Genomic DNA, 23,639 nt, shown 5'->3' on the forward strand with positions numbered 1-23,639 from the left:
CCAGAGAAGGCCGAGAGCCTCTGCTGCCGCTTGTGGGTCACGCCGTGTCCCAGGGGCAGCTGCTAGCCCAGCACTACCATAAGTGGTCCGAGCTGTTCCGTGCAAACATTGGTATCCAGCCAGCAGCAAAGGGCTTCTGCTGAACTTGTGTTCAGCTCCCGCACAGCGCTGCTTGCAGCTGGGCGAGTTCAAGGCAGGAGGCACAGCCCAAGCAGTCCTTGCTGTCTCATTTGCCGGGAGACACATGTCACTGCAGGGGAAAAGCACCCTTGGCGCTTACCTCAGTTTCAGCTGATTTAGCTGTCCAATTCTAGTTGGGTTTCAAATGACTTGGCTGTGCTTCTCCTCTTGTTTGGGGACTGTGGGCTCTTCCCTGATGCCCACGACTGTGCCCACAACATGGTTCAAGAGCTTGCGGCTCAGCCTGATGTGTGTGACTCTTGCCCTTCCCATGGGATGGAGTCAGCATGATGGGATGGACATGCTTCTCAGAAGGGCTGTTCCTGCCTCTGAACTGGATGCAGCTTTTTTCTGTCCTCTTTGAAGGCACGAATTGAGCAACATCTTGCAGTGTGCCAAAAATGCACTATGTGCGATGTGAACAAGAAGATCTCCTGCAATCTCCTGGTCTCGCAGCAGGCCAGATTTTGCTGTCTGTGCTGGTAGACTGCCAGGAGTCGAACACTTAGATTTTTCTTTGTGAATGACATGTTGTTTGGAGTAGTGAGTACCTCCCCCAGAAGCCCAGGCCGTAGCTTCTAAACTTTAGGGATGTCTTTTGAGAAGCACTACCTTTCAAAGATACCGTCCTCGAAAGGAGGAGCGGTTCCTTAGGGTCACACTGTCCTGCTTTCTTTCTAAAGGGCTGGTTAGAGAGACTGTGCCGAAGAAGGTGCTTTGGCGAGGAAGCGGTCGCACACTGCCGCTCCCTGGCAAAAGAACAGAGCCAGTGAAGTCAACTGCCCCACCAGGTAAAGGCTGTTTCTTGGTCATCCGCTGTCACCAACCAGAACCAGCATGCGTGTGCAGGTTCTTGCCCTGGTACCCGCTCTTGCAGCTCATGTCAGCAGCCAAACCCAAGAGTGTCAGTAGGCAGCAAGTGTTGCAGAGGAAGGCAGGAGTGGCTCCCTGAGGATGGCTGTCTTCCCCGGGCTGTGACAGCATGTGAGAGCAGTGCAGCGGAGAGACGCTCACAAAGCTCTGTGGCTGTGGCTAGAGAGGGGTCACCTCCCAGCGCACCCAGTTCCCAGGGATTTTGGAACCTTGCTCTTGGGGGAACGAGGCCATGAGAAGCCCATTGAGCAGACGATGGGAAACGGGACCCCTCCTGTGAGCTGAGGCCCAGAGTGATGCCCTGACCCAGTGCAAACAGGGCACTGCCATAGAGCTACTGATGTAGGTGTCGATGTGACAGAAACTTCTCACGGGGCTTTGGTTGCAGAAGTGTCCCCAGGGAGGGCTTTGCCAGATCCTCGGCTGCTTCCTGCGCTGGAGCCCAGCTGGTATCCCAGGGGTGGGAAGTCATTTCACTGACTTCACAAACTAAGCCCTGCTTCTCCAAATTGCACTGGTGCCAAAGTTAACTTCCTACTTTCTGTTCAGGTCCTCTAACAGCGAAGGACAATGCTGAAATAAGAAAATCTTCCCCAACATCCCCTGACATCATAGAGGAGATCATAAAGGAGTTAGAGGAGGCAGCACCTGGTGGGTATATTTCACTCTGTCCGCCATAAGACTTGGGAAGCTGAGGTTCTAAATCCATGTGTGGACACACCGTAACCTGCACAGCAGGAAGGGATGGATCAGAGCGGAGACACTCAATTTCACACCTGGCAGGCACTGGTGAGCGCCAGAGAAGGCCGAGAGCCTCTGCTGCCGCTTGTGGGTCACGCCGTGTCCCAGGGGCAGCTGCTAGCCCAGCACTACCATAAGTGGTCCGAGCTGTTCCGTGCAAACATTGGTATCCAGCCAGCAGCAACAGGTGTGTGCTTGCAGCTGTGCCCAGAATATGGTTCAAGGAGGAGCAGTTCCTTGTAGTCACACTGTCCTGCTTTCTTTCTAAAGAGCTGGTTAGAGAGACTGTGCCGAAGGAGGTGCTTTGGCGAGGAAGCGGTCGCAAGCTGCCACTCCCTGGCAAAAGAACAGAGCCAGTGAAGTCAACTGCCCCACCAGGTAAAGGCTGTTTCTTGGTCATCCGCTGTCACCAACCAGAACCAGCATGCGTGTGCAGGTTCTTGCCCTGGTACCCGCTCTTGCAGCTCATGTCAGCAGCCAAACCCAAGAGTGTCAGTAGGCAGCAAGTGTTGCAGAGGAAGGCAGGAGTGGCTCCCTGAGGGTGGCTGTCTTCCCCGGGCTGTGACAGCATGTGAGAGCAGTGCAGCGGAGAGACGCTCACAAAGCTCTGTGGCTGTGGTTAGAGAGGGGTCACCTCCCAGCGCACCCAGTTCCCAGGGATTTTGGAACCTTGCTCTTGGGGGAACGAGGCCGTCAGAAGCCCATTGAGCAGACGATGGGAAACGGGACCCCTCCTGTGAGCTGAGGCCCAGAGTGATGCCCTGACCCAGTGCAAACAGGGCACTGCCATAGAGCTACTGATGTAGGTGTCGATGTGACAGAAACTTCTCACGGGGCTTTGGTTGCAGAAGTGTCCCCAGGGAGGGCTTTGCCAGACCCTCGGCTGCTTCCTGCGCTGGAGCCCAGCTGGTATCCCAGGGGTGGGAAGTCATTTCACTGACTTCACAAACTAAGCCCTGGTCCTCCAAATTGCACTGGTGCCAAAGTTAACTTCCTACTTTCTCTTCAGGTCCTCTAAGAGCAAAAGATAAAGCTGAAAGAGTAAAACCTTCCCTGAGGTCCTCTCACATCACAGGGAAAATCAGAAAGTACTTCGAGAAGGCAGCACCTGGTGGGTATATTTCACTCTGTCCGCCATAAGACTTGGGAAGCTGAGGTTCTAAATCCATGTGTGGACACACTGTAACCTGCACAGCAGGAAGGGATGGATCAGAGCGGAGACACTCAATTTCACACCTGGCAGGCACTGGTGAGCGCCAGAGAAGGCCGAGAGCCTCTGCTGCCGCTTGTGGGTCACGCCGTGTCCCAGGGGCAGCTGCTAGCCCAGCACTACCATAAGTGGTCCGAGCTGTTCCGTGCAAACATTGGTATCCAGCCAGCAGCAACTGGTGTGTGCTTGCAGCTGTGCCCAGAATATGGTTCAAGGAGGAGCAGTTCCTTGTAGTCACACTGTCCTGCTTTCTTTCTAAAGGGCTGGTTAGAGAGACTGTGCCGAAGGAGGTGCTTTGGCGAGGAAGCGGTCGCAAGCTGCCACTCCCTGGCAAAATTACAGGGGCAACACAGGCAACTGCCCCACCAGGTAAAGGCTGTTTCTTGGTCATCCGCTGTCACCAACCAGAACCAGCATGCGTGTGCAGGTTCTTGCCCTGGTACCCGCTCTTGCAGCTCATGTCAGCAGCCAAACCCAAGAGTGTCAGTAGGCAGCAAGTGTTGCAGAGGAAGGCAGGAGTGGCTCCCTGAGGATGGCTGTCTTCCCCGGGCTGTGACAGCATGTGAGAGCAGTGCAGCGGAGAGACGCTCACAAAGCTCTGTGGCTGTGGTTAGAGAGGGGTCACCTCCCAGCGCACCCAGTTCCCAGGGATTTTGGAACCTTGCTCTTGGGGGAACGAGGCCGTCAGAAGCCCATTGAGCAGACGATGGGAAACGGGACCCCTCCTGTGAGCTGAGGCCCAGAGTGATGCCCTGACCCAGTGCAAACAGGGCACTGCCATAGAGCTACTGATGTAGGTGTTGATGTGACAGAAACTTCTCACGGGTCTTTGGTTGCAGAAGTGTCCCCAGGGAGGGCTTTGCCAGACCCTCGGCTGCTTCCTGCGCTGGAGCCCAGCTGGTATCCCAGCAGTGGGTAGCCATTTCACTGACTTCACAAACTAAGCCCTGCTTCTCCAAATTGCACTGGTGCCAAAGTTAACTTCCTACTTTCTGTTCAGGTCCTCTAAGAGCAAAGGATAAAGCTAAAGGAAGAAAACTTTCCGTGAGGTACTCTCACATCATAGAGGAAATTAGAAAGGACTTAGAGAAGGCAGCACCTGGTGGGTATATTTCACTCTGTCCGCCGTAAGACTTGGGAAGCTGAGGTTCTAAATCCATGTGTGGACACACTGTAACCTGCACAGCAGGAAGGGATGGATCAGAGCGGAGACACTCAATTTCACACCTAGCAGGCACTGGTGAGCGCCAGAGATGGCCGAGAGCCTCTGCTGCCGCTTGTGGGTCACACCGTGTCCCGGGGGCAGCTGCTAGCCCAGCACTACCATAAGTGGTCCGAGCTGTTCCGTGCAAACTTTGGTATCCAGCCAGCAGCAACAACTGGTGTGTGCTTGCAACTGTGCCCAGAATACGGTTCAAGGAGGAGCAGTTCCTTGTAGTCACACAGTCCTGTGTTCTTTCTAAAGGGATGGTTAGAGAGACTGTGCCGAAGGAGGTGCTTTGGCAAGGAAGCGGTCGCACACTGCCGCTCCCTGGCAAAAGAACAGAGGCAATGAAGTCAACTGCCCCACCCGGTAAAGGCTGTTTCTTGGTCATCCGCTGTCACCAACCAGAACCAGCATGCGTGTGCAGGTTCTTGCCCTGGTGCCCGCTCTTGCAGCTCATGTCAGCAGCCAAACCCAAGAGTGTCAGTAGGCAGCAAGTGTTGCAGAGGAAGACAGGAGTGGCTCCCTGAGGATGGCTGTCTTCCCCGGGCTGTGACACATGTGAGAGCAGTGCAGCGGAGGGACGCTCACAAAGCTCTGTGGCTGTGGTTAGAGAGGGGTCACCTCCCAGCGCACCCAGTTCCCAGGGATTTTGGAACTTTGCTCTTGGGGGAACGAGGCCGTCAGAAGCCCACTGAGCAGACAATGGGAAATGGGACCCCTCCTGTGAGCTGAGGCCCAGAGTGGTGCCCTGACTCAGTGCAGATGGGGCACTGCCTCACTGGCACTCCTGGGCTCCCGAATTTTGTTCAGTTTTGTCCCTAAGGCTCCGAGTGTGCCTCGAGCAGCGAAGGTGGGCAAGCACCTAAGACCTTTTAGAACTCCAAAGAGCTGGGGGAGCAAACCTGAGACACTGGGCCCTCAGCATTATGGCAGGGAAAACAAAGGATGGAGGGAAAACAAAGCTGAGAGGCAAAAGGGAGGCTCCAGAGTGCCTTGAGTTGCAGTGCCTTTGGCAGATTCCCCAGCTTCTGCTGAACCTCAGGAAGCATTGCGGCCTGAGGATTTTCACTTGCTCAAAGATGCTAACCAAATGAAACAGAACACTTCCTGGCAATGCCAGACCTCCTGTGAGATTACCAGTAGTGCGCAGGACACAGCAATGTCCACAATTGTTCTTGCAGGCGTGGATGGGGAGAACAATGCAAACACCGCAAAGCCCCAGAATTTCCGAAGTTACAGCGTAGGAGGCGCTGTGGCATTCTTGGTTCTCGTCCTGCTTGGGACAGTTGCGTGCTGCGTGCTGTGTGCTTGTGGGGCGTTGGAGGCAGAAAAACCAGTGAGTTGTTGTTCCCCCGCTCCCTCTCCTCCTCTCCCCCTCCCAAATTCTTTACCGTATCTTTGTTAACATTATTATATGGCTGCTGCCAGCCAGGAAGCAGTTGTCGTTAGCGTATTGTGAAGTGAGCAGTTAGTTTTTGACCAGACTCTTCTGAAATTTCTGCTGTCCAGTGCTTTAGGTGGCCTCTAATTCCTGGGCATTCTGTTCTGGAGCCCATTTTTCTGTTGCTGGTCTTAGCGAAGCTTGGCCCTTCCGCAGCAAGAGCAGAGCCAGGGACAGCCGTAGGCAAAGCGAGGTCAGGAAGAGAAATGCAGGAGCTGAGAGAGGGTGCCATCGGAGAGAGAAGCGCAGCAGTGCCAGTTCCCCCCCAGCACAAGGCACCCTGTTCTGGGATGCCCTGAATTGCAGGTGTCCGCCTCAGCCAAGGTGTGCCAGCTACTGGGAGCATGGGGATGAGCCCTGCCAGCTGCGGGCATTGCCTTGGAGAGGGGCAGTCGGTGTGTCACAGCCGCACCTGAGCGCTGCCAGCGTGCGTGTCTTCAGCACACACAGAGCTTGTGTGTTTAATTACACATCCCAAAGAGCGGATGGGCAGCACCTCACCGAACAGGGAGCCGAGGCCGTCACCTTGTTGGGCCAGGGCCAGGGCTGGGCAGGGAGCTGAGTACTGGTCCTTGCAAGGCGCTCTGAAAAAGGGCAGTCGGTGGCTGTGGTGACCGGGCCCTGCAGAGCCCGGCTGTGGACCCCTGTCTCTGCGGGGGCCAGGTCTTCTTGCTGGGACAGCACGTGCAGAGCAGGCAGGTCAGGATGGCTGGCGAGCCGCTGGGGAGGAGACAAGCTGGGGCAGGATGTGGAGGGGAGCAGAGTCCCAGCCGAGGGCACAGGGCACCCTGTTTTCTGCACAGAGCACTGTGTGCCCACAGCTCACGCACAGCCGGGTGCCTGCACCCTGCTGCCTCGCACCCGCCTGGCACCGCAGCACGGCCTCAGCAAATTCCTGTCTCCGCAGGCGCCTCGCCACAGCCCAGGCAGCCCAGACATTGACACCCGCAGCCGCTCCGTGAGCCCCTACAGGCAGCCTGACCACCGTGGTACGCCTGAGAGCCAGGCCCGACACCAGCGGCCACCATCAGTGCCTGGAAGACCGACCCGCCTGCCACCAGCCCGGCCTCCACAGCCCCCACGCACGGCAGCAGACCAATGGAAGGCACGCGACCGGCCCAGTATCCCCCAGTCCTCGTGGACACAGACATCACCTCCACAGCCCCCTCCACCCTCTTCCAATGGCTGGGGCAGCCCCCCCCGGGGTGCAGCCTTGGCCATACCTTCAATAAATATTGAATAATACAGCACAGCAGTCCGGGTCTTATGTACAGCAACACCCAGGAACCCACAGCAGGACTTTGTGACTGATTGACAAGTAACCCTGAGGGTCCTCGGTGCTGGGGGTCAGCCAGACTGTGCCCACCATGCAGGGAACGCAGGGGAAGGGAGCTGGGGAGCAGCACAGCAGGAGCAGACAGAAGGGCTGTGAGCGCGGCAGCGACCCTGCACAGCGCTCACCCGAGAACCCCCTGCTCAAACTGGCAGTGCCGCAGCCACACACAAGCCCGGGCCCTTCCTGATCCTGGGCCGAGGCCAGGCTCCCCACAGCCAGCCCTCCTCAGGTCCTGACCCTGCACGGATGGCCGATTTTGGCCAGGGCACCCCATGCCAACGCTCCTACGGCTCAGCTCTCCTCAAGGAGTACAAGAAAAAATTCCTAACTCTTTGGAGTCAGGGCTGGGATTGCCACACGCTGGCACAAGCAACTGGAACCAGAGGGGAGACCCGAGGTGCTGCCACCACCAAAGGTAAGAGATCCTCATTTGCAAAATCTCACTTGAGGGTGGCCGTCTCCTCCCATGTGGCTCCTTGGAGGAGCAGAAAGCTCGGGTCGAGCTCCGGAGTCCCCTCTGGGGGTGAGGATGAGTTGTCTCCCCGTGGATGGGCCCAGGGTTGGAGGGCACAGGGCTGAAGCTCTGTCTTCTCGGGGACAGCCAAGCCTCACCTTCTGTCCTTTGCCATGTACAGGCCTCAGCTTCTTCCTCCCTCAGATTTGTCTGGGGCCAGAAGCCGAAGGAGAGAAGGCTCTCAGTTAACGGTTAACCGGTGCACGGTTAACGGTTGGACCTGATCATCTTGTTAGCATTCACGAAGACACATAAGCCACAAAGTGATTATATGAAGGTGCTTTTATTAGGCGCTGGAAGTTAGGGGCATGCCTGCCCAAATCTAACTTCGTCCGATTTGTTCACTCAGTTCTCTTTTATCTCCTAAAATATTACATATGCATTAAGTTTTACAACACATCTATGCATATTCATTTCCTAGCTCCGCCTAGCCCCGCTTTGTATGCTAATTATCTAATCAGTCCTTCTGCGCTTGCATATCACTCTCTGGTGGTCGTCCGGGTGGTCGTCGGGATGAAGTAAGATGTCTTCATCAGAGTTGAACTTTTTACCTTTACCTACCAGTAAATTCTCTGATGATTGCCCGTGTGGGATCTGTACCACTTGTGTCCATTAACCCAATTACTAATATTCCATCCGCTAAGAATTTTATCCAACCAGCTTGTTGTCATATCTTTCTCTTCCTGTTCTGCATCTTGTTCCACTCGAGCCAGTTGTTCTATGTCATGTTCTATATCAATAGTCACATTTGGAATGTGGATGCAGCAATGATCAATACGATCTTTTAGAAATCCACATACTCCATGTTCCGTTAATAACAGCGTATCTAATGCCAATCGATTTTGTAGCACCATTTTAGTTGTAGCTTGTAGTTGGATATTAAAATCTCTAAAGCCTTACTTGTCCTGTAAGTTTATAAATCGTTTCTCTATTTCGATAAGCAGCTACCTGTGCAAATAGAGATTCTAATGCCCAACTGAATTTTAATTCTATCAGTTCCTTTCATTATGGCAAAATCTTTAATCAATCCTACCAGTAAATTCTCTGATGATTGCCCGTGTGGGATCTGTACCACTTGTGTCCATGGTACCTGGTCCTCCCTTTTTCTTCTAGATCCTTTTTGGTGGGCTACCAATATCCCTTTATCCAATTTTGGATATACCAATATTTCTCTTATCCCATAATCTGTGCTATTTTCATGTGTTACTATGCACCGGTAGTTTCCTTCGTTGACATTAGTAACACTAAACAGGGTGTCAACCCCTACTAACAAATACCTATATCCCCTAGTCCTAGGTAACTCTACAAAATCAACTTGCCAGTAATCTCCTGGTTCTATCCCTACTCTCACTCTTCCCATTTCAGCATGTTTTCTTGCTACTGGATTATTTTTCAAACAAATCTCACACTTTGACGTTACTGATTTTGCCACTGTTAACATATGTGTAGAGATAATGCTACGTTTTAAAAATGTTACCATTGCCTCTGCACCCCAGTGACACTCATTACGTCTTATCTGAAGTATTTCTCGCATCACCAAGGGGGGTATTACTACCTGGCCCGTAGCGGTTACATACCATCCATCAGAGTTCTTTCGGGCCTTTAGGAGATCTGCTAATTTCTCATCCTCTGGCGAATATCTTGCTTCCTTGGGAAGATTAAGACGAGTGGGGCCTGCCTTGAGTGGTACCAAAGCCATCACATTCCGCACCTTCCGAGCAATTTGTCGAGCTGCTTGATCTGCCAACCGATTCCCTTCTGATATCTTCGAGGTTCGTCCTTGATGGGCTTTGCAGTGCATGATAGCCACTTGTTTTGGTTTTTGTACCGCATTTATCAGACTTAACACCTCCTCGTGATATCTTATATTGGCCCCTTGTGAGGACAACAGCCCTCTTTCTTTCCATAATACTCCATGAACGTGGACCACTCCAAAGGCATACTTTGAATCTGTCCAAATATTTCCCATCTTTCCTTTACTCAGTTCCAGTGCTCGAGTTAGGGCTAACAGTTCTGCTCGCTGTGCTGATGTTCCAGGTGGTAAAGGTTTGGCTTCAATTACTGTCTTCAGGGTTGTTACTGCATACCCTGCATATCGTGCTCCATTCTTCACAAAACTACTACCATCAGTAAAAAGTTCCCAGTCATACCTTTCAAGGGGTACATCCTTCAAATCTTCAATCAAATCCATTCAAATCTTCAATCTCAGAGATCTTCTCCAACCTAAGTGATTCCATGATAGTTCAGCAAGTGTCAAACTGTCCAAACAAATTCTGTCATACAAAAAGGCAGAAGTAAATCCTTTAAAAGGTTATAGTTATAATTTGGAAAGAAGGAAGATCAGCTATTAAGACTAGAGATGTAAATCCTAGAAAGGGAAAATGCTAAAAGAGTTTGGAAGAAATCTTCTGACTGGTCTTAAACGCTCCGTTGCACTTCGAGGGAAACTCATTAACTCTTTAAGGACTGAAGCTGAAAGTACAAGTTTTGTGTCCTGAAGGGCATAAAATTATTGGAGAGTGTCCAGAGGAGGTTGCTGAAGATGGTGAAAGGTCTGGTGGGCAAGAGGTGTGAGGAGCAGCTGAAGTCTCTTGGTTTGTTCAGCCGAGAGAAGAGGCGACTGAGGGGAGGCCTCATGGCGGCCCTCAGCTTCCTGAGGAGGGGAGTGGAGGGGCAGGCGCTGATCTCTTCTCTCTGGGGACGCGAGGGAACAGCACGGAGCTGGGACAGGGCAGGTTCAGGCTGGGCGTTAGGAAAGGGTTCTTCCCTGTGAGGGTGGCTGCCAATACTGATGCCTTGTTTGAGAAGTGTCCCATGGTGGTGGTTCTTCCAAATCCAGGTCACAGAAGAAGCAGAGAAACAGCCTGCATGTTTTCCTTGCAGCAATGTCTTGACAGGCACTTTGTGAAAGCCAGCAGACACAGGCGCTGAGGAGAGAGGAGGCTTGTGAGAAAGCTGCATTTGCTCAGCATTTTCTGGCTGATGTTGTGGCCTCAGTCTGCAGCGCTCTTGCTGAGAGCGGCTCTTCCTGTGACTCAGCTGAGAGAGCTTTGTAATTTCTTCTTTTTCCGTGTGCTAGCGCCCAAAGTATGAAGATGATGGCAATGCTGAACACAGAGGGCTCCTGGTTTTGAGAGCCCTTCCGCCTCTTTCTTAAGCATTCCCTGAGTAAGGGAGAAATGAGTGGACAGGAGAAACTGGACGATCCTGTTGTCTCACTCCCAAGCCCTCGTGCAGGTCGAGGGGGCTCTGGCCCATCTCCGTGATGGTGGGGAACTGCAGGAAACAGCCAGGGCCAGAGAGGTTTCACAAAGCTCACCCCTTTAGCTATTGATCAATCTTCTGCTTTTGTTAGTTCAGCAACACCTCTGTTCTGGTTTGGTTTTGCAGCACTGAATTCATTAGAGAGCAGAAGTGGGGGACAGCCCTGCTCTTGTGAGAGAGCCTGAGGAACCCCTAACAGTGCCGAAGGGCAGCAAAAGTACGATTGATACCAAGATCATGTAAAATCCTTTTTTCTCTCTTTCTCTTCCCCCATTTCTTTTTTATGTATTTACTTATTTATTTATTTTGACGGGATGCATGAATGAGAACCCTTTATTGTAAATACCGTGCATCTGAAAGGGTGAGCCTTCAGCCAGACGTACTGGCAAGCTTTGGCTCAGCCCCAGAACTACATCATCATTGGCATAAGCACGACTGGTTGGGCAGAGGGCTGTGACTGGAGTGCTGCGAGGGACGGTCCTAGGCTCATCAGGAGGGATAGGCAGGGCAGGTGAGGCAGGGGGCTGGCGCAATGACACGGTTGAGAGCCTCTGAGTGAGGATTAAGGGACAAACCAATTAAATGGATGTTGTGGGAGTTGGAGATAGGCCTCCCATCCCGGGTGACTACACGGCTGGATGGTTCAATAAGGAATTAGGCAATGTCTCCAGATCAGCTGCCCTTGTCCCTAAGTGGGTGGGTGACTTTGGGTTGCCAGATGTTAGCAGGGAAGGACAAGGAACAGACACAAACAGGTCCAGGAAATTCCTAAAGCACCTCGATGATAACTTCTTGATCCAGGTACTAAGGGAGCTGACTCGGAAAGGTGCCCTTCTAGATTGCTGCTTGTAAACCGAGAATGTCTCCTGCGTGAAGTGGCGAATGGCAGCCATCTTGGCTATGGTGGCCACAAAGACGTCGAGCTGAAAATCTTTGGTGATAGGAAGAAAACTGCCAGTAAAACTTCCACCAGTGGCTGTGCCACTGCCGCAGACTCACCACCGGGTGCCGCCTCAGCACAGGTTGGTGGAGCCAGAGTGGTCTGGGGGGGTGGTGGTGGGATTTGTGTCCCCTCATCTTTGGGGAGCACCACGTTGTCCTCTGAGGGGAGTGGCGGCTGCCCCCTGCTCCTGGTCAGGTTCCAGGGAGCAGGGAGCAGCTGCCCCGGGAGCAGAGGATTCAGGAGAAGCGGTGGTGGGGGACCGGGGTGGATGGGGGCCTGCAGCAGGCAGGAGCCTGTGGGGTGCAGGGGCTCCCTGTGCGGCATGGCCCCCAGGCCTCAGCTCCAGCGGCGGTGGGGCACCAGTGTCCCCATCACCATGGGCTGACCCCAGACACAGCTGGGGGGACACGGAGGAGCAGCGGGTAGGGGCAGCACCGCAGGTGGGAGCGGCACCACACGAACTGTGAGCCCGGCACCCCAGACCAGGCATTGGCCTTAGGCAGCAGGTGGAGGATGGTGGGGATGTGAGCGGGCTGGTATGGGATCAGCATCGCTCCAGGGATGGGGGCAGCAAGCAGGCCCTGGAGACAGGGGTGGGGGTAGTTTGGGGTACTTTCAGGTTAGTAGGGTTTCCTTGGTTTTCCACCTCCTCTCTTTTGCAGGGGTGCCAATGCTGCTCCCATCTGTGGTGGAAGCGGGCCCTGTGGTACCGCCACTGGTACCATGGAGCTGTGATGGGGAGCCAATGGGCCGGCTGTCTGTAGGGGTCCCCAGGAGGTGCCTGTCTGGGGTGCTCGCGGTGGGTTGGGGGATGCTGGGGCTGGGGCTGCTGGGGCTGGAGTTGCCAATACCAGCATGGGCGGGGGAAGCTGGGGCTGGGCATGCTGGCACCAAGTTGGGGATGCTGCTACCAGTCCTGGACAGAGATGCCGGTAGTGGTGCTGGGACCTTGTGGAGATACCAATAGTGGAGCTGGGGGCAATCAGGGTGCTGGAGGTGGTACTGGAAGCGGGACAGTGATGTTGGTACTCGGGTGGTGATGCTCTTACTGGGGCCATGCTGCTGGTACTAGGACAGATTTGGTGGGGCATCTCCACTGGTACTGGGATGCTGATGCTTGTACTGGGACAGCAGTGCACGTAGTGGGACAGCTGTGCTGGAACTGGGACGGTGATTGTGCACCTCAAAGACTGGTCAGCCCCGTGGAAGTAATGGCTGCATTCAGAGGCGGGGAAGAAGAAAGAAGAGGTTCAACAAAAAGAGCAAAGATCAGCCACGCTTCTCACAGCATCTCCCTTTGCAAAGGCGAGTGCCCTTCAAAGCCCACAGACACCGTGTCAGCTCCTTCAACTGGCTGCCAGCCTGCGACTTGCCACCCGCAGAGCATGAATGCCATCACCTTGGCAATTCAGGAAATCATTGGGTAACATTCCCTAGTCTCAAAGACAGATTCTGTAGCCGGATAAATCACCATTGGAAATCGGGTAAAACACGAGTTTTACTTGAAAGCCTATGAGCAAGAAGTGTAAGCTGAAATGCAGAATTTCTTCGGAACTCTGCTGTGACGCTGTGCCAAGCCGTGAGGTCACAACACCTCTCCGTGACGCTGCGAGGGCCATGAGGTCCCAACGCTGCTCCGTGACACCGGGAGGGCTGCGAGGTCACAATACCTCTCGGTGATGCAGTGCTGGGCCGTGACATCCCGACACCCCATTGTGACGCTGGGCCAGCCCACAGGCACTGCTCCGCACCGGTCCTGACAGCAGCAGTAGCTGCAGCTGCAGCGGCGGTGGTGGAAGCATGGTGCGAGTGTGGGGAGCCACGGCCCCTGCCTGCGTCCTCTTCCTCCTGCTGGTGGCCCTGTGTGCCCGGGGTGCCCAGGCTGCGCCATGGCGACCACCGGGAGCAGGTGGGTGGGCAGGGCCGGGGCCAACACCAAACCCTGGGCGGCATGGTGCTGCGCGGCACGCGTATGGATGGAGGGGACGGGGACGGGATGGCAGCAGGGCCGGGCGGGCACCGCGGGCAGGGGGCAGGCAGGAGGCAGAAGCCCCGCAGGGTGGCACGGTGGGGCCGTGGCTGCTGCGGGGTTGTTTCCTGCCGGGGGGGCCGGGAGCGGCGCTGGGGCCGAGAAGCCCGGGTCTGAGCCCCTGTGGGGCTGAGGCCGCTGGCCCCTCTTGGGAAATTTCCACCTGCATCTTTGTCCCGTGACATTGCCTCAGCCCCCTCAGTCACTGCAGGGTGCTGGGGAAGAGGGAGAGCACAGCATGCCATGGCAACGTCTCTCATCTCTGCTTGATTTTAGATGATGACGATGTTGGCTCTCGATATCCAGCTTCTCAGCTGGATCATGGTTTGGAGCCTCAGGAGGATCCCCGAGGTACGTTGCGAGTGTGCTTCCTTGAAGGAAGATGGCTAATGGGCTGTAATAGTTTATTCGGGGTCTTCCAAGCGCGTTTGTGCCGTGAGGGGGCTTGCACAAATGAGCCCTGAATATTTCTTCACTTGGAGAGATGCCACCCCTGCCCCTCTCCACAGAGAGGGAAGAACCCAGGCTTTTCTTCCTGTTTGGGCCATGTCATTACCTGAGCCCCAGCCAGTGCCTCCCGGTCACTGAGGAAGAGGCAGGCCCCAAGAGGCAATGGAAGCTCCCCTTACCTGTGTCTGATCCCACTTGTGCCCACAGGCAGTACTGGTCAAGTGCCTCCATGGAATCCTGCTCCTGAGCCTGCCAGTATGGGTCCCACAGGTGGTAAGTTGTCCGTGTTCATTTCCTTGCTGTTTGTTAAGGGTTTGTTGAGCTAGCTCAGCAAGGGTTCAGCTGCTCACAGGTCAGGGGGCTTCTCCATGACAAACATGGATGATCATTTTTCCCGGGGTCTGCACGCTCCCCCTGCAGTGGGGTCTTCCTTTGTGTCCAGCAGAGATCTTCCCGTAAGAAACACCTGAGGGGCCACATCTTTGGCGGCGTGGTCCCTGCGGGGTGTTGCGCACAGCCTGGAGAGAGGATTTGGGAAGAGGCCAAGAGGGAGCCTCCAGCTCAGCAGGCCCCTTTGCGGCTTTGGAAATCCTGGCTCGTGTCTGGGTCCCACATCCTTGCCTGAGCCCCCTCCAGTCGCTGCAGGTCACTAAGGAAGAGGTAGATCACACCATGCACGGGGAATGTTTCTCTTCTGTGCTTGATTGCAGCAGTTCTCGTAGGCTCTGGCTACTCGACACCTCAGCCTGATGTGGACCACGAGCCTCAGGTTAATCTGCCAGGTAAGTCAGCGGAAGGCAGGAGCATCTAGGTGCTGCAGAGCCAGCAGGCACCTTGCGCTTGAGTTGAGACCTGGGGTGGGCACGGGGAGGGCCCTTCTCCGGGCAGCTCCACGCACGCTTAGTTTGTACCAGCACGGTGCCACTGCAGGCACCCAGCAACTGTTTGCAAGATGCTCTGGAGTGGCAGGGAGAGACGAGTGCCGTGGAGCAGTCCCCTCTTTGAACCGCATTCTCTGTCACTCTGGTCAGAAGGAGTATGTTGGCGTAGTTCACAGGAGGGACTCCACTTGTGTTTACAGATGGGACCGAAGGCGAAGGTGATCCAGGCTCCCAGATGGGTTCCAGGACTGAAGCTCTGGGAGATGGCCTGGGTAAGTTGTGGCTTTTGACTTCCTTTGAGAGCTGCCAGCTCAAAGCCCAAACGTCAGCCAGGCATCTCTGCAGGTGGGAGGGTATAGACCGGCACGTGTGTGTGCCCTGTCAAGGCACGAGCCCTGGTATGCTCTCCTACTGAGCTATTGATGTAGATGGCGCTGGGACAGAAACTTCTCACGGGGCTTTGGTTGCAGAAGTGTCCCCAGGGAGGGCTTTGCCAGACCCTCGGCTGCTTCCTGCGCTGGAGCCCAGCTGGTATCCCAGGGGTGGGTAGTCATTTCACTGACTTCACAAACGAAGCCCTGCTTCTCCAAATTGCACTGGTGCCAAAGTTAACTTCCTACTTTCTGTTCAGGTCCTCTAAGAGCAAAGGACAATGCTGAAATAAGAAAATCTTCCCCAACATCCCCTGACATCATAGAGGATCTCATAAAGGAGTTAGACGAGGCAGCACGTGGTGGGTATATTTCACTCTGTCCGCCATAAGACTTGGGAAGCTGAGGTTCTAAATCCATGTGTGGACACACCGTAACCTGCACAGCAGGAAGGGATGGATCAGAGCGGAGACACTCAATTTCACACCTGGCAGGCACTGGTGAGCGCCAGAGAAGGCCGAGAGCCTCTGCTGCCGCTTGTGGGTCACGCCGTGTCCCAGGGGCAGCTGCTAGCCCAGCACTACCATAAGTGGTCCGAGCTGTTCCGTGCAAACATTGGTATCCAGCCAGCAGCAAAGGGCTTCTGCTGAACTTGTGTTCAGCTCCCGCACAGCGCTGCTTGCAGCTGGGCGAGTTCAAGGCAGGAGGCACAGCCCAAGCAGTCCTTGCTGTCTCATTTGCCGGGAGACACATGTCACTGCAGGGGAAAAGCACCCTTGGCGCTTACCTCAGTTTCAGCTGATTTAGCTGTCCAATTCTAGTTGGGTTTCAAATGACTTGGCTGTGCTTCTCCTCTTGTTTGGGGACTGTGGGCTCTTCCCTGATGCCCACAACTGTGCCCACAACATGGTTCAAGAGCTTGCGGCTCAGCCTGATGTGTGTGACTCTTGCCCTTCCCATGGGATGGAGTCAGCATGATGGGATGGACATGCTTCTCAGAAGGGCTGTTCCTGCCTCTGAACTGGATGCAGCTTTTTTCTGTCCTCTTTGAAGGCACGAATTGAGCAACATCTTGCAGTGTGCCAAAAATGCACTATGTGCGATGTGAACAAGAAGATCTCCTGCAATCTCCTGGTCTCGCAGCAGGCCAGATTTTGCTGTCTGTGCTGGTAGACTGCCAGGAGTCGAACACTTAGATTTTTCTTTGTGAATGACATGTTGTTTGGAGTAGTGAGTACCTCCCCCAGAAGCCCAGGCCGTAGCTTCTAAACTTTAGGGATGTCTTTTGAGAAGCACTACCTTTCAAAGATACCGTCCTCGAAAGGAGGAGCGGTTCCTTAGGGTCACACTGTCCTGCTTTCTTTCTAAAGGGCTGGTTAGAGAGACTGTGCCGAAGAAGGTGCTTTGGCGAGGAAGCGGTCGCACACTGCCGCTCCCTGGCAAAAGAACAGAGCCAGTGAAGTCAACTGCCCCACCAGGTAAAGGCTGTTTCTTGGTCATCCGCTGTCACCAACCAGAACCAGCATGCGTGTGCAGGTTCTTGCCCTGGTACCCGCTCTTGCAGCTCATGTCAGCAGCCAAACCCAAGAGTGTCAGTAGGCAGCAAGTGTTGCAGAGGAAGGCAGGAGTGGCTCCCTGAGGATGGCTGTCTTCCCCTTGGGCTGTGACAGCATGTGAGAGCAGTGCAGCGGAGAGACGCTCACAAAGCTCTGTGGCTGTGGCTAGAGAGGGGTCACCTCCCAGCGCACCCAGTTCCCAGGGATTTTGGAACCTTGCTCTTGGGGGAACGAGGCCATGAGAAGCCCATTGAGCAGACGATGGGAAACGGGACCCCTCCTGTGAGCTGAGGCCCAGAGTGATGCCCTGACCCAGTGCAAACAGGGCACTGCCATAGAGCTACTGATGTAGGTGTCGATGTGACAGAAACTTCTCACGGGGCTTTGGTTGCAGAAGTGTCCCCAGGGAGGGCTTTGCCAGATCCTCGGCTGCTTCCTGCGCTGGAGCCCAGCTGGTATCCCAGGGGTGGGAAGTCATTTCACTGACTTCACAAACTAAGCCCTGCTTCTCCAAATTGCACTGGTGCCAAAGTTAACTTCCTACTTTCTGTTCAGGTCCTCTAACAGCGAAGGACAATGCTGAAATAAGAAAATCTTCCCCAACATCCCCTGACATCATAGAGGAGATCATAAAGGAGTTAGAGGAGGCAGCACCTGGTGGGTATATTTCACTCTGTCCGCCATAAGACTTGGGAAGCTGAGGTTCTAAATCCATGTGTGGACACACCGTAACCTGCACAGCAGGAAGGGATGGATCAGAGCGGAGACACTCAATTTCACACCTGGCAGGCACTGGTGAGCGCCAGAGAAGGCCGAGAGCCTCTGCTGCCGCTTGTGGGTCACGCCGTGTCCCAGGGGCAGCTGCTAGCCCAGCACTACCATAAGTGGTCCGAGCTGTTCCGTGCAAACATTGGTATCCAGCCAGCAGCAACAGGTGTGTGCTTGCAGCTGTGCCCAGAATATGGTTCAAGGAGGAGCAGTTCCTTGTAGTCACACTGTCCTGCTTTCTTTCTAAAGAGCTGGTTAGAGAGACTGTGCCGAAGGAGGTGCTTTGGCGAGCTGAAAGAGTAAAACCTTCCCTGAGGTCCTCTCACATCACAGGGAAAATCAGAAAGTACTTCGAGAAGGCAAGCGGTCGCAAGCTGCCACTCCCTGGCAAAAGAACAGCTGGTTAGAGAGACTGTGCCGAAGGAGGTGCTTTGGCAGTGCAAGCTGCCAGTACAGGGGCAACACAGGCAACTGCCCCACCAGGTAAAGGCTGTTTCTTGGTCATCCGCTGTCACCAACCAGAACCAGCATGCGTGTGCAGGTTCTTGCCCTGGTACCCGCTCTTGCAGCTCATGTCAGCAGCCAAACCCAAGAGTGTCAGTAGGCAGCAAGTGTTGCAGAGGAAGGCAGGAGTGGCTCCCTGAGGATGGCTGTCTTCCCCGGGCTGTGACAGCATGTGAGAGCAGTGCAGCGGAGAGACGCTCACAAAGCTCTGTGGCTGTGGTTAGAGAGGGGTCACCTCCCAGCGCACCCAGTTCCCAGGGATCTTGGGGGAACGAGGCCGTCAGAAGCCCATTGAGCAGACGATGGGAAACGGGACCCCTCCTGTGAGCTGAGGCCCAGAGTGATGCCCTGACCCAGTGCAAACAGGGCACTGCCATAGAGCTACTGATGTAGGTGTTGATGTGACAGAAACTTCTCACGGGTCTTTGGTTGCAGAAGTGTCCCCAGGGAGGGCTTTGCCAGACCCTCGGCTGCTTCCTGCGCTGGAGCCCAGCTGGTATCCCAGCAGTGGGTAGCCATTTCACTGACTTCACAAACTAAGCCCTGCTTCTCCAAATTGCACTGGTGCCAAAGTTAACTTCCTACTTTCTGTTCAGGTCCTCTAAGAGCAAAGGATAAAGCTAAAGGAAGAAAACTTTCCGTGAGGTACTCTCACATCATAGAGGAAATTAGAAAGGACTTAGAGAAGGCAGCACCTGGTGGGTATATTTCACTCTGTCCGCCGTAAGACTTGGGAAGCTGAGGTTCTAAATCCATGTGTGGACACACTGTAACCTGCACAGCAGGAAGGGATGGATCAGAGCGGAGACACTCAATTTCACACCTAGCAGGCACTGGTGAGCGCCAGAGATGGCCGAGAGCCTCTACTGCCGCTTGTGGGTCACACCGTGTCCCGGGGGCAGCTGCTAGCCCAGCACTACCATAAGTGGTCCGAGCTGTTCCGTGCAAACTTTGGTATCCAGCCAGCAGCAACAACTGGTGTGTGCTTGCAACTGTGCCCAGAATACGGTTCAAGGAGGAGCAGTTCCTTGTAGTCACACAGTCCTGTGTTCTTTCTAAAGGGATGGTTAGAGAGACTGTGCCGAAGGAGGTGCTTTGGCAAGGAAGCGGTCGCACACTGCCGCTCCCTGGCAAAAGAACAGAGGCAATGAAGTCAACTGCCCCACCCGGTAAAGGCTGTTTCTTGGTCATCCGCTGTCACCAACCAGAACCAGCATGCGTGTGCAGGTTCTTGCCCTGGTGCCCGCTCTTGCAGCTCATGTCAGCAGCCAAACCCAAGAGTGTCAGTAGGCAGCAAGTGTTGCAGAGGAAGACAGGAGTGGCTCCCTGAGGATGGCTGTCTTCCCCGGGCTGTGACAGCAGTGCAGCGGAGGGACGCTCACAAAGCTCTGTGGCTGTGGTTAGAGAGGGGTCACCTCCCAGCGCACCCAGTTCCCAGGGATTTTGGAACTTTGCTCTTGGGGGAACGAGGCCGTCAGAAGCCCACTGAGCAGACAATGGGAAATGGGACCCCTCCTGTGAGCTGAGGCCCAGAGTGGTGCCCTGACTCAGTGCAGATGGGGCACTGCCTCACTGGCACTCCTGGGCTCCCGAATTTTGTTCAGTTTTGTCCCTAAGGCTCCGAGTGTGCCTCGAGCAGCGAAGGTGGGCAAGCACCTAAGACCTTTTAGAACTCCAAAGAGCTGGGGGAGCAAACCTGAGACACTGGGCCCTCAGCATTATGGCAGGGAAAACAAAGGATGGAGGGAAAACAAAGCTGAGAGGCAAAAGGGAGGCTCCAGAGTGCCTTGAGTTGCAGTGCCTTTGGCAGATTCCCCAGCTTCTGCTGAACCTCAGGAAGCATTGCGGCCTGAGGATTTTCACTTGCTCAAAGATGCTAACCAAATGAAACAGAACACTTCCTGGCAATGCCAGACCTCCTGTGAGATTACCAGTAGTGCGCAGGACACAGCAATGTCCACAATTGTTCTTGCAGGCGTGGATGGGGAGAACAATGCAAACACCGCAAAGCCCCAGAATTTCCGAAGTTACAGCGTAGGAGGCGCTGTGGCATTCTTGGTTCTCGTCCTGCTTGGGACAGTTGCGTGCTGCGTGCTGTGTGCTTGTGGGGCGTTGGAGGCAGAAAAACCAGTGAGTTGTTGTTCCCCCGCTCCCTCTCCTCCTCTCCCCCTCCCAAATTCTTTACCGTATCTTTGTTAACATTATTATATGGCTGCTGCCAGCCAGGAAGCAGTTGTCGTTAGCGTATTGTGAAGTGAGCAGTTAGTTTTTGACCAGACTCTTCTGAAATTTCTGCTGTCCAGTGCTTTAGGTGGCCTCTAATTCCTGGGCATTCTGTTCTGGAGCCCATTTTTCTGTTGCTGGTCTTAGCGAAGCTTGGCCCTTCCGCAGCAAGAGCAGAGCCAGGGACAGCCGTAGGCAAAGCGAGGTCAGGAAGAGAAATGCAGGAGCTGAGAGAGGGTGCCATCGGAGAGAGAAGCGCAGCAGTGCCAGTTCCCCCCCAGCACAAGGCACCCTGTTCTGGGATGCCCTGAATTGCAGGTGTCCGCCTCAGCCAAGGTGTGCCAGCTACTGGGAGCATGGGGATGAGCCCTGCCAGCTGCGGGCATTGCCTTGGAGAGGGGCAGTCGGTGTGTCACAGCCGCACCTGAGCGCTGCCAGCGTGCGTGTCTTCAGCACACACAGAGCTTGTGTGTTTAATTACACATCCCAAAGAGCGGATGGGCAGCACCTCACCGAACAGGGAGCCGAGGCCGTCACCTTGTTGGGCCAGGGCCAGGGCTGGGCAGGGAGCTGAGTACTGGTCCTTGCAAGGCGCTCTGAAAAAGGGCAGTCGGTGGCTGTGGTGACCGGGCCCTGCAGAGCCCGGCTGTGGACCCCTGTCTCTGCGGGGGCCAGGTCTTCTTGCTGGGACAGCACGTGCAGAGCAGGCAGGTCAGGATGGCTGGCGAGCCGCTGGGGAGGAGACAAGCTGGGGCAGGATGTGGAGGGGAGCAGAGTCCCAGCCGAGGGCACAGGGCACCCTGTTTTCTGCACAGAGCACTGTGTGCCCACAGCTCACGCACAGCCGGGTGCCTGCACCCTGCTGCCTCGCACCCGCCTGGCACCGCAGCACGGCCTCAGCAAATTCCTGTCTCCGCAGGCGCCTCGCCACAGCCCAGGCAGCCCAGACATTGACACCCGCAGCCGCTCCGTGAGCCCCTACAGGCAGCCTGACCACCGTGGTACGCCTGAGAGCCAGGCCCGACACCAGCGGCCACCATCAGTGCCTGGAAGACCGACCCGCCTGCCACCAGCCCGGCCTCCACAGCCCCCACGCACGGCAGCAGACCAATGGAAGGCACGCGACCGGCCCAGTATCCCCCAGTCCTCGTGGACACAGACATCACCTCCACAGCCCCCTCCACCCTCTTCCAATGGCTGGGGCAGCCCCCCCCGGGGTGCAGCCTTGGCCATACCTTCAATAAATATTGAATAATACAGCACAGCAGTCCGGGTCTTATGTACAGCAACACCCAGGAACCCACAGCAGGACTTTGTGACTGATTGACAAGTAACCCTGAGGGTCCTCGGTGCTGGGGGTCAGCCAGACTGTGCCCACCATGCAGGGAACGCAGGGGAAGGGAGCTGGGGAGCAGCACAGCAGGAGCAGACAGAAGGGCTGTGAGCGCGGCAGCGACCCTGCACAGCGCTCACCCGAGAACCCCCTGCTCAAACTGGCAGTGCCGCAGCCACACACAAGCCCGGGCCCTTCCTGATCCTGGGCCGAGGCCAGGCTCCCCACAGCCAGCCCTCCTCAGGTCCTGACCCTGCACGGATGGCCGATTTTGGCCAGGGCACCCCATGCCAACGCTCCTACGGCTCAGCTCTCCTCAAGGAGTACAAGAAAAAATTCCTAACTCTTTGGAGTCAGGGCTGGGATTGCCACACGCTGGCACAAGCAACTGGAACCAGAGGGGAGACCCGAGGTGCTGCCACCACCAAAGGTAAGAGATCCTCATTTGCAAAATCTCACTTGAGGGTGGCCGTCTCCTCCCATGTGGCTCCTTGGAGGAGCAGAAAGCTCGGGTCGAGCTCCGGAGTCCCCTCTGGGGGTGAGGATGAGTTGTCTCCCCGTGGATGGGCCCAGGGTTGGAGGGCACAGGGCTGAAGCTCTGTCTTCTCGGGGACAGCCAAGCCTCACCTTCTGTCCTTTGCCATGTACAGGCCTCAGCTTCTTCCTCCCTCAGATTTGTCTGGGGCCAGAAGCCGAAGGAGAGAAGGCTCTCAGTTAACGGTTAACCGGTGCACGGTTAACGGTTGGACCTGATCATCTTGTTAGCATTCACGAAGACACATAAGCCACAAAGTGATTATATGAAGGTGCTTTTATTAGGCGCTGGAAGTTAGGGGCATGCCTGCCCAAATCTAACTTCGTCCGATTTGTTCACTCAGTTCTCTTTTATCTCCTAAAATATTACATATGCATTAAGTTTTACAACACATCTATGCATATTCATTTCCTAGCTCCGCCTAGCCCCGCTTTGTATGCTAATTATCTAATCAGTCCTTCTGCGCTTGCATATCACTCTCTGGTGGTCGTCCGGGTGGTCGTCGGGATGAAGTAAGATGTCTTCATCAGAGTTGAACTTTTTACCTTTACCTACCAGTAAATTCTCTGATGATTGCCCGTGTGGGATCTGTACCACTTGTGTCCATTAACCCAATTACTAATATTCCATCCGCTAAGAATTTTATCCAACCAGCTTGTTGTCATATCTTTCTCTTCCTGTTCTGCATCTTGTTCCACTCGAGCCAGTTGTTCTATGTCATGTTCTATATCAATAGTCACATTTGGAATGTGGATGCAGCAATGATCAATACGATCTTTTAGAAATCCACATACTCCATGTTCCGTTAATAACAGCGTATCTAATGCCAATCGATTTTGTAGCACCATTTTAGTTGTAGCTTGTAGTTGGATATTAAAATCTCTAAAGCCTTACTTGTCCTGTAAGTTTATAAATCGTTTCTCTATTTCGATAAGCAGCTACCTGTGCAAATAGAGATTCTAATGCCCAACTGAATTTTAATTCTATCAGTTCCTTTCATTATGGCAAAATCTTTAATCAATCCTACCAGTAAATTCTCTGATGATTGCCCGTGTGGGATCTGTACCACTTGTGTCCATGGTACCTGGTCCTCCCTTTTTCTTCTAGATCCTTTTTGGTGGGCTACCAATATCCCTTTATCCAATTTTGGATATACCAATATTTCTCTTATCCCATAATCTGTGCTATTTTCATGTGTTACTATGCACCGGTAGTTTCCTTCGTTGACATTAGTAACACTAAACAGGGTGTCAACCCCTACTAACAAATACCTATATCCC

At 54.5% G+C, this 23,639-nt stretch overlaps 2 protein-coding genes across 8 annotated transcripts in view; both read left to right on the top strand.

The window, feature by feature from the left end:
* LOC125181655 (uncharacterized) overlaps positions 1 to 6,899 on the top strand; it is a 44,572-nt gene extending 37,673 nt beyond the window's left edge. The window contains exons 14-20 of one of the 7 annotated variants that reach the window (XM_066985208.1): positions 1,442 to 1,513; positions 2,804 to 2,905; positions 3,266 to 3,373; positions 4,005 to 4,106; positions 4,470 to 4,577; positions 5,393 to 5,547; positions 6,560 to 6,899. In XM_066985208.1, the coding sequence (XP_066841309.1) occupies positions 1,442 to 1,513; positions 2,804 to 2,905; positions 3,266 to 3,373; positions 4,005 to 4,106; positions 4,470 to 4,577; positions 5,393 to 5,547; positions 6,560 to 6,895 (983 nt within the window). In that variant the 3' untranslated portion in view covers positions 6,896 to 6,899. Of the gene's footprint in view, positions 1 to 1,441; positions 1,514 to 2,064; positions 2,173 to 2,803; positions 2,906 to 3,265; positions 3,374 to 4,004; positions 4,107 to 4,469; positions 4,578 to 5,392; positions 5,548 to 6,559 lie in introns of all 7 variants that reach the window. The other 6 variants (XM_066985210.1, XM_066985209.1, XM_066985211.1 and 3 more) reach the window with 6 other exon arrangements.
* A 6,761-nt stretch (positions 6,900 to 13,660) lies between these two features.
* On the top strand, positions 13,661 to 21,750 carry LOC136787891 (uncharacterized). Its single transcript, XM_066985286.1, has 10 exons — positions 13,661 to 13,679; positions 14,015 to 14,089; positions 14,396 to 14,461; positions 14,899 to 14,970; positions 15,540 to 15,611; positions 15,701 to 15,802; positions 16,811 to 16,918; positions 18,865 to 18,966; positions 20,244 to 20,398; positions 21,411 to 21,750. The coding sequence occupies exons 1-10, from the start codon at positions 13,661 to 13,663 to the stop codon at positions 21,744 to 21,746; spliced, it is 1,107 nt and encodes a 368-aa protein (XP_066841387.1). The 3' UTR covers positions 21,747 to 21,750.
* Positions 21,751 to 23,639: the final 1,889 nt, after the last annotated feature.

Source organism: Anser cygnoides, chromosome 31 (assembly GCF_040182565.1).
Source record: "Anser cygnoides isolate HZ-2024a breed goose chromosome 31, Taihu_goose_T2T_genome, whole genome shotgun sequence".
NCBI lineage: Eukaryota > Metazoa > Chordata > Aves > Anseriformes > Anatidae > Anser > Anser cygnoides.

Bases quoted from the DNA above. Each gene is read 5' to 3' on its own strand.
- LOC136787891 (XM_066985286.1), top strand. The intron at 14,462-14,898 runs GTAAGTTGTCCG...GCTTGATTGCAG, and splicing joins CAGTATGGGTCCCACAGGTG to CAGTTCTCGTAGGCTCTGGC. The intron at 16,919-18,864 runs GTAAAGGCTGTT...CTTTCTGTTCAG, and splicing joins GAAGTCAACTGCCCCACCAG to GTCCTCTAAGAGCAAAGGAT.